We start from the raw sequence: 16,847 nt of genomic DNA, 5'->3' as shown, positions 1-16,847 counted from the left end.
GATAATAGTGTTTCAGGAACCTAGGATCAGCATTTTCAGATCAAATGCAGCATAGCTAGAGTAAATCCCCATCTAATCTATCCCAACAATATGCCTCCACCTCAGCCTTAGAAGAGCACTCTCTATCGTGCCACTGTAATATTTTCACCACTTGTCACATTAGCCATGCTGTGGCCTCTATGAGGTTGCCAACAAATTGAGTCGGTTTTGTGCTGTAAGTCTAGGCCCCCCGAGGCTAAAGTTACACAACCCAAACCTAATGAACACAGAATCCTTCCAACCAGGAGACAAAGGAAATCTTTATCTCAATCAGTCTATGTTGGATTGGAACCTAGGTCCTAGAGTTGAAAGGATGTTTAAAGCCATGTCCCACCTGATTACCACTCCCTCACCCGCCTCTCCCCCACCACCGAACCTTATCATTCTCCCCCAAACCCGCCCACCACTTTTCTATGGAAGTAAATCTTGTTTGCAACATTCCTCTCCCTTCCAACCTATACGTGTCCTAATTATCTTTTCTGTCTTTTTGCCCTGATTTTCTGCACTGGGGTCCTCAACCTGGTGCTGATTCTTTATTGTAACTTCCTGTGTAACTTCTATCTTCTCTCAACTCCTGTTAACCTGGTCCTGCCTTAACAGACCCAAAATCCTTTTTGCTCTCTCTCAAAACTTCCCGCTTTAACTTGGTGACCCTGCACCTGGCCGCATTGTTCAAGTCTCACTCTCCCAGCCCAATCCAAGCCCATATGTATAAATTGCTGACCTTGGTCACTCACCTGTCCTCTCCAATACTATCCACTTGTCCTCAATAATCCCCTCACGTTTACCTGTGAAATCCTATACCCTCCTACCTAATTCAGTAGCCTTTATCTTCAACTTGCTGGTCCACAGATGGTTATTGCAGCTGTTTCCTATCTGTTGCGGAAAGAAGACAGACCAGTGTATAATTCCATTGGTAATCCCAGGTACATACCCTGGGAAAAGTCAATAACAAAAGAGCACATAGCAACTCATACCCTGGCACTGCCTCTTGTTGACTTTAATGCTTATCACACTTATAACAGAGATATAGTGTCTACACACAGGTCTGGTATAAATAAGAAATTTGTGATAATCTAAATCTCTTGGCAAACTCAACAGCAAAACATACCGGGCAGCTGACATATGTGTCCAACGGGAAGAGCTTTAGAATGGCTTGGAGCAGCTCTGGAATTCCAAGGCCTTTATGGAGGAATCAAAACAATACCGTCAATTAATTACCAATTACAAAATATCTTAATTTTCAAAGCAACAACACTTCTTCACTGCACCGTCAATTTTTTTTTACCTCAGCAACCCTGGGGCGCTGAATAGTTCCCCTCAGTTAAATTGTTGGTGCAATGGAAATCCTAAAATTGCAATCCACTGTCATGGGGGGGGAGTGATTTTTTTCAAAATTCTTTCACGGGAGGTGGGCATCGGTGGCTAGGCCAGCATTTATTGCCCATCCCTAACTGCCCTTGAGAAGGGGCAATAAATTAGGATAGTTGAACATTCTTACACAACATTTTGCGGTATGGACCAGGAGAGATTGTTGACAGCAGTGTGGGGAATGATTTAAATACAGCAAATTTGCAATCGGCATAGATTTTAATTGGGTCAATATGACAATTCCCTTTATTTCCTATTTTCGGTTAGGGGTAACTGCACACGCCCAAGGAAATTAAGATGCAGTGTAAGTAAGAGAGCAGAAATTTGGCTGTTAGATTCCTGTAGCCCTCATTATTCTCGCTGAACTCCTTTACTATAAAGTAAATGTCATCAATTCTCGGGGAACACAGGATTGATGAAGTTACCTTTACAATAGTGGGCATTGATGTGACTGGTTTCCTTGGGCCAAGGGAATGTTACTTAGACAAGATAACTGGTCAGCATTGAATGCATTGATTGTAATGTCAGTTTAATATCCTGGAGTAGAGCAGGACATCGGAGAATCTTAATATCTCGGAGGTTTTATCCGTGGTTGCCCAGCTTCCTGGGGCAATTATAGATAGTGAGTTCTTCAATAGTGCAGATTGTAGGTACAATTGGAAAGAATTAGCCTATTGGACGACTGGCTTTTCTCACGATGACAGTTTATGCCCACAATTCATGTTGGAAAGAAAGAGGAAGAACTTGCATCCATATAGCGCTTCACAGTCTCGGGATGTCCCAAAGCAAGTTACAGCCAATGAAATACTTTGGAAGTGCAATTACCAGGGTTCTCATATAAAAAAAATGTTGCTGACAAGAGACATTTGCAGAAGCTTTTTGTCATGCACTCATCAGGACCAACGCAAGGATACCACAGTTCAAACAATCACCGGAGTATAGTGTAAATTAAAACTTGAAAATTTGGCATTCTTGCATTTGTCCTGATGTGTGCAAGACAAAAAGCTGCAACAGCAACAACAACAACTGCCAAGCGACTGTTTGCAGAGGACAATGTGCAAGGAATTGTGAGCAAAATTCAAATCATTTATTCCCATGGAGACAGCCATTTGCCCTATTCTTTCTGAGCCAGCTCTTTCCTAAGCGCAAAACTAATCCTTACCTCCTGCTCTACCTCCAGAATCACGTAACCTTCTCTGATTCAATTGTAACTGTCCAGCAGGGGAGGACTAGGCTCTTAGAGAAGAAGTGGGCCGTATTTTGCCAGAGTGGGGTATCTCACAGCACGCCCCATTAGTAAGACTTCTTCGTGCATGGTTAGGTTTTATATTTTTTTGTCCATAAAGTTGCTGGAAGTACGAGCTGAGAATGGCGCGGCAAGGATCACGGGGCATTGGTAATCTTGGTGAACAATGGGACAAGCAATTCATCTCCTTATCTAATGAGATTTCAAAATTGAGAAATAAAAAATAGAGGAAGAACTGAGAAGGAGAGTGAATTAGAGTAACTAAATTTAGTGTCAATTTAGGTGCAGAAAGTGAAATAAAAGGAGGGAAAGAAAGATTGAATTAGGAGGAGAGAGAAGAGACAGAAGGAAAAATAAGAAAAAAATGAAAAATGTTACATCTTTAAGACCTTCTGAAACAATTTACAACCTGATGGACTGAAACTCACACTTATAATTGTTCACTTTTTGGAGAAAAAAGAGATTGATTGGCAGTTGTTAACAATTATTATGTCATTCAAAGAGTACTTCTGCTGTTAATTACCAGACTTAATTTTCCGAGCTAGTTTAATGAGCAATTCGAACATAAGAAATAGGAACAGGAGTAGACCATTCGGCCCCTCAAGCCTGCTCCGCCATTCAATAAGATCATGGCTGATCTTCCTGTGTTTCAATTTCAACATTGGCATCTAACCCCGATAACCTTTGATTCCCTTGCCTAACAAGACTCTACCTCTGCCTTAAAAATATTCAATAACCCCGCATCCACCACTTGCTGAGGCATAAAGTTCCAAAGTCGCACAACCTTCTGAGAGAAAAAAATTCTCCTCATCTCTGTCCTAAAAGGGTGACCCCTAATTTTAAAACAGTGGCCCCTAGTTCCGGACTCACCCACAAGAGGAAACATCCTTTCAACGTCCACTTTGCCAATGTTATTCAGGATCTTGTATACTTCAATCAATCACCCCTCACTCTTCTAAACTCCAGTGGAAACAAGCCCAGTCTGTCCAACCTTTTCTCATAAGACAACACACTCATTCCAGGTATCAATCTAGTAAACCTCCTTTGAACCACCTCCAATGCATTTACATCCTTCCTTAAATAAGGAGACCAAAACTGCACACAATATTCGAGGTGCAGTCTCACCAATGCCCTGTATAACTGAAGCATAACGTCCTTACTTTTATGTTCAATCCCTCTCATAATAAAGGATTCCATTCATTAGCCTTCTTAATTACTTGCTGTACCTGCATACTAACTTTTTGTGACTTATGCACCAGAACACCTAGATCCCTCTGTTCCTCAGAATTATGCAGCCGTTCTCCATTTAAATAATACTCTTCTTTTTTGTTCTTCCTGCCAAAGTGAACAACTTCACATTTTCCCACATTAAACTCCATTTGCCAGATCTTTGCCCACTCACTCAACCTATCTACATCCATCTGCAACCTCGACATGTCCTCTTCACAACATACTTTCCTACCTATCTTTGTGTCATCTGCAAATTTAGCTACCATGCCTTCACTCCCCACATCTAAATCATTGATGTAAATCGTAAAAAGTTGAGGCTCCAGTACAGACCCGTGTGGGACTCCACTCGTCACATCCTGCCAATCCGAAGAAGACCCATTTATGCATACTCTCTGCTTTCTACCAGCCAGCCAATCTTCTATCCATGTAATATGTTATCCACTACACCATGTGCTTTTATTTTCCGTAATAAAATCCAAGTACACTATGTCTACAGGCTCCCCTTTATCCACTGTGCATGTTTCTCCTTCAAAAAACTCCAATAAATTGGTTAAACATGGTTTTCTTTGACAAAACCATGCTGACTCTTCCCAATTGCCTTGAGCTTTTCTGAGTGCCCAGCTATAACCTCCTTAAAGATTGATTCTAATAACTTCCCCATGACAGACATCAAGCTAACTGGCCTATAGTTTCCTGTTTTCTACCTCCCTCCCTTCTTGAATAGAGGGGTTATATTTGCTAATTTCCAGAACCTTTCCAGAATCTAGTGAATTTTGCAAAATTAACACCAGCACATTGAATACCTCGTTAGTCATCTCTTTTAAGACCCTAGGATGTAGTCCATCGGGACCCAGGGACCTGCCAGCCCACAACTCCATCAATTTACTCAGTTCCGCTTCGCTAGTGATTTCAATTTCACCAAGTTCCTCTCTCCCTTTCACCTCCTGATTTGCAGCTATTACTGGAATGTTTTTTGTATCCTCTATAGTGAACACAGAAGCAAAATATTTGTTCATTTCTTACACTATTCCCTTACTATCTATTATTAACTCCGCACTGTCACTCTCTAGGGGACCAACACTCACTTTACTTACTCTTTTCCTTTTTAAATACCTATAGAAACTCTTGCTATCCATTTTTACATTTCTAGATAGCTTCCTCTCATGGTCTAATTTCTTTCTCCTGATTAACCTTTTAGTCATTCTCAGCCGTTCTTTATATTCTGTCTAATCATCTGTCCTGCCACTCATCTTTGCGGAGTTGTATGCTTTTTCCTTAAGTTTGATGCTTTTCTTAACTTCTTTAGTTAACCACGGATGGTGGGTCCTCCCCTTAGGATTTTTCTTTATAATAGGAATGTACTTATTCTGAATACTCTGAATATTCCCTTAAATGTCTGCCACTGCTTCTCCATTGATCTATCCTCTAGCCTAGTTTCCCAGTTCACCTCAGCTAGCTCAGCTTTCATCCCCACATTGTTGCCCTTATTTAAGTTTAAGATACTAATCTTAGACCCACCCTTCTCCCTTTCAAACTGGATGTAAAATTCAATCATGTTGTGGTCACTGCTACCTAGGGGTGCCTTTACTCTGAGATAATTAATTAATCCTGTCACGTTACACAATACCAAGTATAATATAACCTGCTCTCTGGTTGGTTCCAAAACATACTGCTGCATGAAACTATCCCTAGAGCATGAACCACAGCATAGAACTAGAACTATAGCACTAGAACTATAGCACTAGAACTATAGCACTAGAACTATAGAACTAGAACTATAGCATTAGAACTAGAGCATGCTGCTCTAAGAAAGTATTAATCTGAAAATTCAGCAAGTCCATCTAACTCACAGGTGGTAAAATGCAAGATGCTGTATTCATGAAGCTAACAGCAAACCGATGCAAATCCATCTCCAGCTTGTGTTTTTTAAAATTCTTTCGCAGGATGTGAGTGTTTCTGGCTAGGCCAGCATTTATTACCCATCCCTTGAGAAGGTGGTGGTGAGCCGGCTTCTTGAACGGCTGCAGTCCATGTGGTGTAGATACACCCACAGTGCTGTTAGGGAGTAAGTTCCAGGATTTTGACCCAGTGAAGGAACGGCGATATATTTCCAAGTCAGGATGGTGAGTGACTTGGAGGGGAACTTGCAAGTGGTGGTGTTCCCATGTGACTGCTGTCCTTGAATGCCTATGTGGTAGAGGTCATGGGTTTGGAAACTGCTTGGTAAAGAGCCTTGGTGGTTTGCTTCAGTGCATCTTACAGATGGTACACACTGCTGCTGGTGTGCGTCAGTGGTGGAGGGAGTGAATGTTTGTGGATGTGGTGCCAATGAAGCGGACTGCTTTGTCCTGGATGGTGTCAAGCTTCTTGAGTGTTGTTGGAGCTGCAGTCATCCAGGCAAGTGAGCAGTATTCCATCAAACTTCTGACCTATGCTTTGTAGGTGGTGGACAGGTTTTGGAGAGTCAGGAGGTGAGTTCCTTGCCACAGGATTCCTAACCTCTGACCTGCCCTTGTAGCCACAGTATTGATATGGCTAGTCTAGATCAGTTTTTGGTCAATAGTAACCCCCAGGATGTTGATATTGGGGGATTCAGCAATGATAATGCCATTGAACGTCAAGGGGAGGTGGTTAGATTCCCTCATGTTGGAGATGGTCATTGCCTGACACTTGTGTAGGGCGAATGTTTCTTGCCATTTATCAGCCCAAGTCAGGAGTGATTGTTAATTCACAGGGTATCTCTTTTTCTGTTTGCTATTGAACAAAAGTTTTAACCCAGTCGTTAATATCATTAATTTCTAATTTATGGTGACAACACATCACTGTGATAATCTTCACAGGCACACTAACTTATAACCAACCAGCTGCTCATGGACATGTAGCGGACATGCACAAGGCAAACTGGTTTGGATAGAACAAGAAGACAATGTAATTCCTCCTGGATCCTGCAAAATCTAGAGCTGGTGAACCGAGGTGTCAAAATCTAGAGCTGGTGAACCGAGGTGTCAAAATCTAGAGCTGGTGAACCGAGGTGTCAAAATCTAGGGTTGGTGAACTGAGGTGTCGTGGCAATAAGTAGCAAACCCACCCTCCCCTGTGGAAGGCCGCCATCTGGTGGCTGATGACTGTATGAATACTCATTTAACTAAGCACAGCACCTCTGAAGCCACTTCAGGAACCTAAGTGAATGTGTTCAGCATTCTTAATCCAATGATATTTTACAGTATGCAGGTACACAGCACAAAACTACCAAAGTTCAAATACTGATTGGACCCTTTCATGATAAATCAGTAACCAGAAGGGTAGCTAGTGTGGGAAATGGTAATTTCACTTGGGTGGATTGTTGAGGACAGTGCAGGGCAATATGTAAATTGCAGCCAAATCTAATGCTTGTAATAGTTATTATAATTTCCAAACCCTTCCACCTTCCTAACTCGAAACCACTACCACCTAAAAGGACAAGGGCAGCAGACAGATGGGAACACCACCACCTGCAAGTTCCCCTCCAAGCCACTCACCACCCTGACTTGGAAATATATCGCCGTTCCTTCACTGTCACTGGGTCAAAATCCTGGAACTCCCTCCCTAACAGCACTGGGGGTGCACCTACACCACATGGACTGGACGCACTAAAGCTTGGGGCAGCCACCGCAAAGGCGCAATGGGGAAGGGTCGCTGTCTAAGACCTTTCCGCCATAGTGCACCGAGGGGCTGGGAATTGTATAGACCCCTCGGGCTGTACAGCTCACAATGAGTGTATGCACTGAATACTAATTGTATTATAATTGTATTGAAGGACCTCAGAGTGCAACATGATCTATGTTGATAACTCCAATACCATTGCACTGTCTGACTGTCTGTAATGACCATATTGAAATGATTGTAATATTCATTGATTGTATTGCACCTCGTGATCCATGTGTAAAAGTTGAATCTCATTGCATTTCTTGTGATGGTGATTTAGAAATGCTTTGTAATGTTCTTTCAGATATTTTATGAATAAAGTATATTTTTCAAAACAAAATGGGCTGCAGTGGTTCAAGAAGGCAGCTCATCGCCACCTTCTCAGAGGCAATTAAGGATGGGCAATAAATGCTGGCCCAGCCAGTGAAGCCCACATCCCATGAAAGAACTTTTAAAAATTGACAAATGAAACACTTCTTAGCAAAACCCCAGTAATCTCAATATTGGTGGATTTACTATCTAGTGTCCAGGTACATTACTCAAACTTTTAGACAATAGTGCCTGCCTCTGTACTTAGGTGACCTTTCAGGACCTTTGAACGTGTGGCCCTGTCAGAGACACTTTCCAAACCTCAACCAACATGTGACACGAGAAAATGCTACCTATATTTTACTGATATCTTTGTTGTCTTCACTTCCCATCACATTTTTAAAAGTGCTAAAATAAATGATGATAGAGATGGATGCAGACTGGTAATATGTCAATGGATGCAGAGCATGCAGAGGGCTAAAAATATCTAAAGCTCCTCTATTATAAACAAAGCAACTGAAAATAAACCCCACCCCATTCAGCCAAAGCCAATTTATGAAACAGAGATGGCACATATCTATGACAGGATACATTGAATGTTGAACAGAGTTGGAGGTTCCAGATAATGTGAGGAAATGTCATAAGCCTAGAATTTCATAAAGCATTTGATAAGGTTACTTACAAAAATCTTCAACCAAAATCAAAAGAAGGTTGTACCTGTGATGAGGCTACTGTGTACTTGACAGTGAGAGTTGTTACACTGTCTTTCTCTTGTGAGTCACTGAATCAAGAGATTCAACTACCTCATAAAAATTTTCCATTAATATTGCTCAGTTGGACATTTAAGAGTATACTTGAGTGTTACATATGATAACAGATGCTCAGAGATAGTTCATATATGTGTAGTACATTGTTTTCATATTTGCTGGTGTAAAGAGTGATAGTCAAACACTGAAAATACAGACAATACCCAACATGTAATGGTCCCACAATCTCTCTCATCAGAGTCATAGCCAGAGAGAAATCTTATGGTTGGACCAAGATTAGTCTTTATTTAAATTTTCCTTAATATTTCCTTAACATTCCCTCTTAGTACTGAAAGAGCTCTCTTGATGGAAAGTGTTTCAACAGGTTCTGGCAACACTTCAGTACCTCACCCATCAATATTCTTTATAAGCGTATTCGCAACCACAAAAAGCATTGCAGTTCTGCCTGATCTTGTTTTCGCCCAATCATGCTGACAGCAATCAGAAAGGGGAACCCTCGGGGATTTTTGTCCTCCTCACACTAAAGATGCTCGAGACCAAGGACCTCAGCTGAGATCAGTGAACTCTCGTATCAACACGGCTTTGTAACACGATGGGTCACTCACTGCTTCCCAAACCTTTTCCCAGTGTGACCTCATTTTAATGCCACAGACTTTGTGGGACGTTCACGCCTCTCCCAGTGAACTGCGATCCAGAAAAGCTGATTCACATGTGTGTATCATGGGGCCTCAGAGCCATCCCAAAACTTGCCCAACAGAATCTCCGCTCCACGGCCGCCATTATGGCCTTGGAGCTTGCAACCCCAAAATCATGGGGTCACGACCTACAGTTTGGGAACCTCTGTAATGGTAGTGCATTCAACTAATAGAGACAAGACCATAAGACATAGGAGCAGGAGTAGACCACACAAACCCTCCAGCCTGCTTCACCATTCAATATGATCATGGCTGATCTTTGGCTTCAACTCAGCTTTCTTGCCCAGTCCCCATATCCCTGATTCCCTGAGTGGCTAAACATCTGTCTATCTCAGCCTTAAATATATTCAATGTTGGTGCATCCACAACCCTCTGTGGTAGAAAATTCCAACAATTCGCAAAGGATGTAGACGTTTCTCCTCATCTCAGTCCCAAATGAATGGCCTCTTGCCCTGAGACTGTGCACCACCACCCCCCACCCCCTCCCCGCTGGGTTCAAGATCCCCCAGCCAGGGGAAACAACCTCTCAGTGCCCAAACTGTCAAGCCCCTTCGTAATCCTGTATGTTTCACTGAGTCTCATTCTTCTAAAGCTGAGGGAATATATGCCCAATTACTCAGCCTCTTATCATGGGAGAACCCTCACATCTCAGAAACCTTTAAAAGAATGACATACTTGGCTGTAGTCACTGAGGCACGTGCTGAAAACGAGGCAAAAAGAAAGGAAGATGCAGAGGGGGAGGATCATGAGGACGGGTTAGTGCCATGTTTATGTGACCGAGATGGCCTTGAGTCAATCAAGACTCGGCAAGGTTAATGGGGTGGGAGTTATGGACATGCGTGCGGGCGGGGGTGGTGTATTTGCAAGTTGAGGCTTGCATGAGGAGAGATCGATTTCACTGAAATCAACGTGGTATTCTAATAGCCTGGGTGAAAAGATTGTTGGGGAGCTGTGGGGGTGGAAGGGGCAGTGTTAGTGGATGGCAAGTTATTAAGGCTGAAGGTGAGGTCAGTAAATCCTGCCAACACGTTGAAGAGGATGCAGCAGAAATAGCACCAGAGTCAACTGCAAACTATCGTCAGGAAGAGTTCAATCAAGGGTTGGTGGAGAGGACATACAACATTTTCACTAAATGACCTCCCAGGCTGAGCAACAATTAGCCAAGATTGCAATGATACCTAACAACACCTGAGAACCTGCACACTGGGGGTGCAAGGAATGTTGCTATTTGTCACTATGTTAAGGGTTTTTAATGGTAATAAAGAAATCCTTATAGAAAGCAATGCTTACCATCAACTCTTACTTCAGTAGGGCCAAAGCGACACACTGAGGAAGTTGGGAAGTTGGCATCAGCGAGCACTGAAAAACAAACCATCGGAGATGAATCAGGAGCCTCCCGGGTAACATGCTTCATAAAGTCTCGTCTAGATAGAGTGCTGGGAAAGTACAGAGTCAGGAAACCACAATGGTGATTCAACAGTTTATATGCCACAATACAAGGTTCCAAAAATTAAAATACTATTTGTTTAAGAAATGCATGGTCAAATGGATTTCTGTAGACAGCGTATCATCAAAACATCCCCAGATGCCAATGTTTTTACAGAATATTATGCTTTAAATTCAGCCATGCTTGTCAATGTACTCTTCAACTGCATGTTTGGCATTAAAATTATATTAATCTCTCTTGACAATGTCAATGGTAAAGCTAAGGGAACACAACATAAGTGCTAGGATGCTTTACTTTGAAAGATCAGGTGAGGTCCATATATGGATGTAACGCTACATCTGTCCATATCTACTGCATACACTGAACCTGAACAATGTAATTACTACATAGGTTACATGCATGTAACATACATTCACAACAGGAATCACTGGATAGCAAACAAGAGAAGGTACCCACCGGATTGCCCCCTTTATAGCCCAGGGACAGAAAACTCAATGTTGGTGCCCCAACTGCTGAAATTAGCTAACTCATCACAGAATTATACCAACAATTGGTTTTTAAATTCTTTCACAGGATGTGGGTGTCACTGGCAAGACCAGCATTTGTTATCTAACCCTAATCGCCCTTGAAATGAGTGGCTTGCTCGGCCATTTCAGAGGGCAGTTATGGGTCAACCACATTGCTGTGGGTCTGGAGTCACATGTCGGCCAGACCGGGTAAGGATGGCAGATTTCCTTTGCTAAAGGGCATGAGTGAACCAAATGGGCCTCTACAACAACTGACAGTAGTTTCAACATTATGCCAGGCGAGCGTCCCAACATCATCGTGCACTCGCCCGATATTTCGCTCGGTGGGTGGGCGCAAAAGTCAGAAGCGCGCCCGCCGACAATTAACAGGGCAATTAAGCCCATTAACAGCGCAATTGTCTCTGGTATTTCGTGACCCTCCAACCTCACGGTTGGCGGACGGGCGAATCGGTCAGGCAGCCTTTGCACTTTTCACCAAATCTCATCCAAGGGCGGGATGAAATTTCCGTTATGAAATAAAATAAAAATAAATATCTGCAGACAGCACTTTTATCAGCTATATTTTCAGGTATGATGCTTCGACACATTCTTGCAGCTTCTTAAACCTTTATTTTAGCATTTTTAGGTCTCCAGCTCCCTGAGGCAGCTCTCTCGCAGGATTCACCCACCCCCACCCTGGCACCAAGTGCATGTTTCACACTGGCTGACCATTAATTGGCCAGCCAGCGTGAAATTGCGGTCAGGGGCCAATCGCGGTGGGGGGTCCATTTCCCGACTGCTCCCAGGCCCACCGATCACGCGCACCCACCAAAAGTAAAATTCAGGCCTTGGTGATGTAATCAATTTTAACAAACTCAACAAGCAGATTCACCACCTGTAATTTGTATCTGTTCTCAAGATGTGCACCATGCTGGCAAGGCTGTATGTAATGCCTGTCCCTATTCACCCTGAGAGGGGCAGGGGTGACAGCGGGACTTCTTGAACTGCTGCAGTCCGTGAAGATTAGTGCAGATGGGAGGCGGCTGGGTTGAGGGGGTGGGGGGGGCAGGAGATGGAGTCAGAGATTGATTGGAGATTGGAAGGCAAGATATGAAAGTTGAGAGAATTTAAGTATCATGTATTTGACAATCAATACTGAAACAATCACATTGCTTCTCTATCAAATCAAGGTAAAATGCTATAATCACTGCAGACTTAAATGAAAAATGCTGCAGTATAACTTGTGATGTTGGACTATGGTACAGTAACTATTAAGCATACACTCAACTCTCACATTGGTGCAAAGTGGTCTTACTGCAGTTATTGTGTCAATGTAGCCTTGAACCCAGAGTGAAAGCCTAACCCAGCACTGGTGTCAAACAGGTGCTGATCACCTTCTCGTGCCCTGACGGAGAGGCCAAGTTTCATACGAGCCCAGGAAAGAGTCTTGTCATATCGGCCTAACATTGAGGCATCACAGCTACATTTGAACCTGTCCTCACATAACATCCACATGTGGGCACTTACGAGAAGGCATCATTGGACAGATAGATAGACTGGTTTACTCAAGAATCATCATGGTGACAGGTGCCGAATTGTGATGACGATACAAATAAAACAAGTAATTATAATTCATGATGTAGTTATAGACAAACATTAAATAAAAATAAAGTATAAGCACAGTTATGAACATTTCAGTATTCAAATAATGATAACACATTGCAAAATGAAGGTCTCCTTACTTTACAGAATAAAAATGAAAGTTCTGCTGCATTCTGCATTTTGTGGGAAACCCCATAGATCATATGCTGTCAGGTTGAATTCGTTAAATTCTCAATCATTTCCATGCTATTCATGAGTTTTATAAAGTAGGGGATTGGGTTGTCTTGTCATCTATTTGTTCCATATTTATTTGCAGAATGGTGTCTTTTTTCCTTAATCCCATTGTATATTTACTTTCATGTAACTGTGGCAAGAGGTCGTGGCAATTGGGGGGTGGGATTCAAGAGTTTTCCAGCAAAGTTCAGACAGAGCCTTTTCCACCTTTAAGTTGTTTGATTGTGACAGAGTATCTTTGGTATGTGTAACCTGGGATCAGTTTCAGTGCTTTCTTTCTGAACACTTCCCAGGTTGCAGAGCTCATGAGCAGAAATCTTGGCTCACTTTCTCCTCCCCAATCTAGAAGCGCTCCATTTCACTTCAAGGTCAGTTCACCCCACCTACACTCTATAAGTTTCTACACAAGGTTTGAGTGGAGCACAGGGTCTAGACTGGTTGGGCTGAATAGCCTGTCCCTGTGTTGTATATTCTATGCTAAGTTTTGCTAGTGTGAAATATTCCATTGACACAATTTGGAATATAAATGCATCTCAAAGTTACTAATATAGGTTTCCTCCTCCTATTAATGGTTTATACACTATCATACTTAGACCTGACAAGTTTGCCATTCTCATTGTTTTAATTTATTCTTTCACGGGATGTGGGCATCATTGGCAAGGCCAGCATTTGTTGCCAATCCATATTTGCCTTTGAACTGAGTGGCTTGCTCAGCCATTTCAGAGGGCAGTTAAGAGTCAACCACATTGCTGTGGACCTGAAGTCACGCGTACACCAGGCCTGGTAAGGATGGCAGATTTCCTTCCCTAAAGGGCATTAGTGAGCCAGGTGGGTTTTTACGACATTCAGTGATAGTTTCATGGTCACCATTACTGAGACTAGCTTTCAATTCTAGATTTTATTAATTGAATTTAAGTTCCACCAGCTGCCATGGTGGGATTTGAACCCGTATCTCCGGAGCTTGAGCCATTATCATTACACCACCACCTCCCTCATAATCCTGACTAAATTCCATCTAAAAGGCATGGTGGCACACAGTGGACTGGATCAAACCAGTTACTTTCCACTCCATCCCTGTGTGAGAACTTAGTTCAGGTCTCACCTTTTTCATGGGGTTTAAACAAGATGTGATTCTATGCAGCAATGTTAAAGCAGTTATAATGTTTGCTTGATTTGAATTTAATGATAAAAGTGTTATTTAATCATTTTTAACTTTGGTATAATGAAAATCTGATTGGGATTTAAAGCCAACTCTCTCCTGGTCTCCATGGCTGCATTATCCAATGTAAACATGTAGATTGGAGCCCACTAAACATCAGTTCAACAGAGCTACAGGAAACCTATCAAAATAATTAAAACTCCCCTTACACTTCAACATAATAGCACCACTCACAGTCAGAGCCATCATGACCTCTACATCACCTGTGCAGGTTTCAACAAGGTAAAAAATATGAAGCTGTGAATTAATTGCTGGGAGTGTAATTTTAAGCAAACATTCAGTTAAAAAAGATTGAGGTGATTTATTGCTAAATAAGCACAGAAGTCTTAGAATGTGTCATCTTTTGTAACAACATGAAAGGAGTGGGTAGGAGGAGAAGAGAATAGGATGACAGAGGAAAGAGTGGGGGGGTGAGGAAAGGAGGGGGTGGGAAATGAGGAGGGGTGGGGGAAAGAAGAGGGTGGAGAGAGGAGAGGGTGGGGAGAGGAGAGGGTGGGGAGAGGAGAGAATGAAGTGGGACTGGAGAGGGTAGGGTGGGGGAAAGGAGAGGACAGGATGGTAGAGAGGAGGGGTGAGGTTGAGGAGGGGAGGGGGTGCGGGTGAGGAGGGGAGGGATGGGGCTTTGGGAATGAGGAGGGGGTGGGGGCGGCTTGTGGAATGAGGAGGGGGTGGGGGCGGCTTGTGGAATGAGGAGGGGGTGGGGAATGGGGAGAGGAAAAGTTGGGGAGAGGAGAGGGTGGGGAGAGGAGAGGGTGGGGAGAGGAGAGGAGGGGGTGAGACTGGAGAGGGTAGGGGTGGGGGAGAGGAGAGGATGGGCTGGGGATGAGGAGGGAAGGGGATGGGGATGAGGAGTGGAGGGGGTGGGGTGGAGGAGGAGGGCATTAGAAGAAGGAGGGATGAAAATGATGAGAGGAGGGGTTGGGGATGAGGAGGAGGGATTGGGGGGTGAGGAAGGGAGGGGGTGAAGGGATTAGATGACAAGGAGATGGAGACGAGGTGAGGAGGGGGTAGGGAGAGGTGGGGGTGGGGAGAGGAGGGGTGGGGGGAAGAGGTAAGGAGATGTAGACAAGAAGCTATAATGGGACAAACATGGGCAATGGTTGTTTGTAAGAGAGAGAGGAGAGAGAGGAGGGGGGTGGGGGGAGGGGGAGTGAAGCCTGCGATGCTGCTCCGAATGGGTTAAAATGTGTCTCACACCGAATGCGCGCTGAAGGTGAAAGGTGGAGTTTGAACAGGGAGTGCTGACAGGTCCTGGGGAGAGGGTCTAACAGAGCAGAGAGTGGGAGAGCTGCAGGGATAGTGGTGCAGGGACAGTGAGAGAGCAGAGACTGAAACAGGGAGTGGGTGACCCTCCCTTCAGCTCAGTTTGTTCCGGCGGCTGCTGTGCGGAAGCGAACTCACAGACTCAAAGATTTTGGGCTTTGCTCTGAGTTGAGTCCGGTCAGTCTTAGCCTTTCGGGAGAATGGAACTCGCTAATCTTACCGATTTCATCTCCGTGCCCCATTTTAGCCAAAGCATAAAGCAGGTCGGGGGATATAATGCTGGGAATCCCTTTCAGTATCACCATTTCCCTCGGACTGTTTCTCTCCAGCGCACTCCCGGCTTGAGCAGAGAAAAGGCGGAGCTGTTGCCAAAAGGTCAAAGTTACAAACTCTTCAGTCCCATCTTCGCGAGGAATCCCGTGTTACCTACCTGTCTGCCCCTCTGCCAACCTAAACTAGGCAACCCCCCCTCTCTCCAGCTCCGTGCCTGTCCTTATCCCCCACCCCAGCCTGACCTGACCCCCCAGCCTGACCTGGACCAGGAGCTACTTCACACAAGATATCTCAGTCTTGAAACAGAAACTTTATTTTTCCCTTTTCTGTGCCTGATAATGGGGGGAGGGGGAATTTCTACAATTAAGGTCCACGAATATTCATCTGCACTCAAATCCCCATCCCATTTACCCACCTACCCCACGTTTGGATAAGATTTGGATAAGACATTAATGCTCCTCTCTAAATTTGACTTCCAGATATTTCTGCTCGCTCCTTTCCTGGTGGGAATGTCCTTGGGATGCAGGGACAACCCGTCTACTGAAATGGTCCTATTCAGTCTATCCGAAACTCTGCTGTCCATATCCTAAATGGGAGCAATCCTGTTCACTCATCGCCACTGGAGTTTGCTGACCTACATTGGCCCCCGTTCCCCAAAGACCACGATTTTAAAATTCTCATCCTTGTTTTCCAATTCCCCGTGACCTTGCTCTCCTTAGCTCGGTAACCTCCTCCAGGATTATAGCCCTCCGAAATCTCACCCTTCCTCCAATTCTGGTTTCTTGGGCGTCCTCGATTTCCTTCACCATCGATTGGCCGACCCATCTGCCTTAGACTCTAGAATTCTCTCCCTAAACCTCTCTACCTTTCCTCCTTTAAGGCACCCCTGGAAACCCAGCTCTTTGGTCACGCTTTGTAATGTCTTCTTTGCTGCAAAGCAAATTCTTCTATCTGATTACACT

At 43.8% G+C, this 16,847-nt stretch overlaps 1 protein-coding gene across 2 annotated transcripts in view; it reads right to left on the bottom strand.

The window, feature by feature from the left end:
- fuom (fucose mutarotase) overlaps nucleotides 1–15,953 on the bottom strand; it is a 119,843-nt gene extending 103,890 nt beyond the window's left edge. For both annotated transcript variants that reach the window (XM_078531041.1, XM_078531042.1), the window contains exons 1-3: nucleotides 15,833–15,953; nucleotides 10,632–10,700; nucleotides 1,151–1,221 (exon numbers count right to left, since the gene is read on the bottom strand). In XM_078531041.1, coding sequence (XP_078387167.1) covers nucleotides 1,151–1,221; nucleotides 10,632–10,700; nucleotides 15,833–15,917 — 225 coding nt within the window. In that variant the 5' untranslated portion in view covers nucleotides 15,918–15,953. The remainder of the gene's footprint in view (nucleotides 1–1,150; nucleotides 1,222–10,631; nucleotides 10,701–15,832) is intronic.
- Between the last annotated feature and the right edge of the window lie 894 nt (nucleotides 15,954–16,847).

Source organism: Cetorhinus maximus, chromosome 27, assembly GCF_964194155.1.
Source record: "Cetorhinus maximus chromosome 27, sCetMax3.hap1.1, whole genome shotgun sequence".
Classification (NCBI taxonomy): Eukaryota; Metazoa; Chordata; class Chondrichthyes; order Lamniformes; family Cetorhinidae; genus Cetorhinus; species Cetorhinus maximus.
This window is presented reverse-complemented; position numbering and strand designations above follow the sequence as displayed.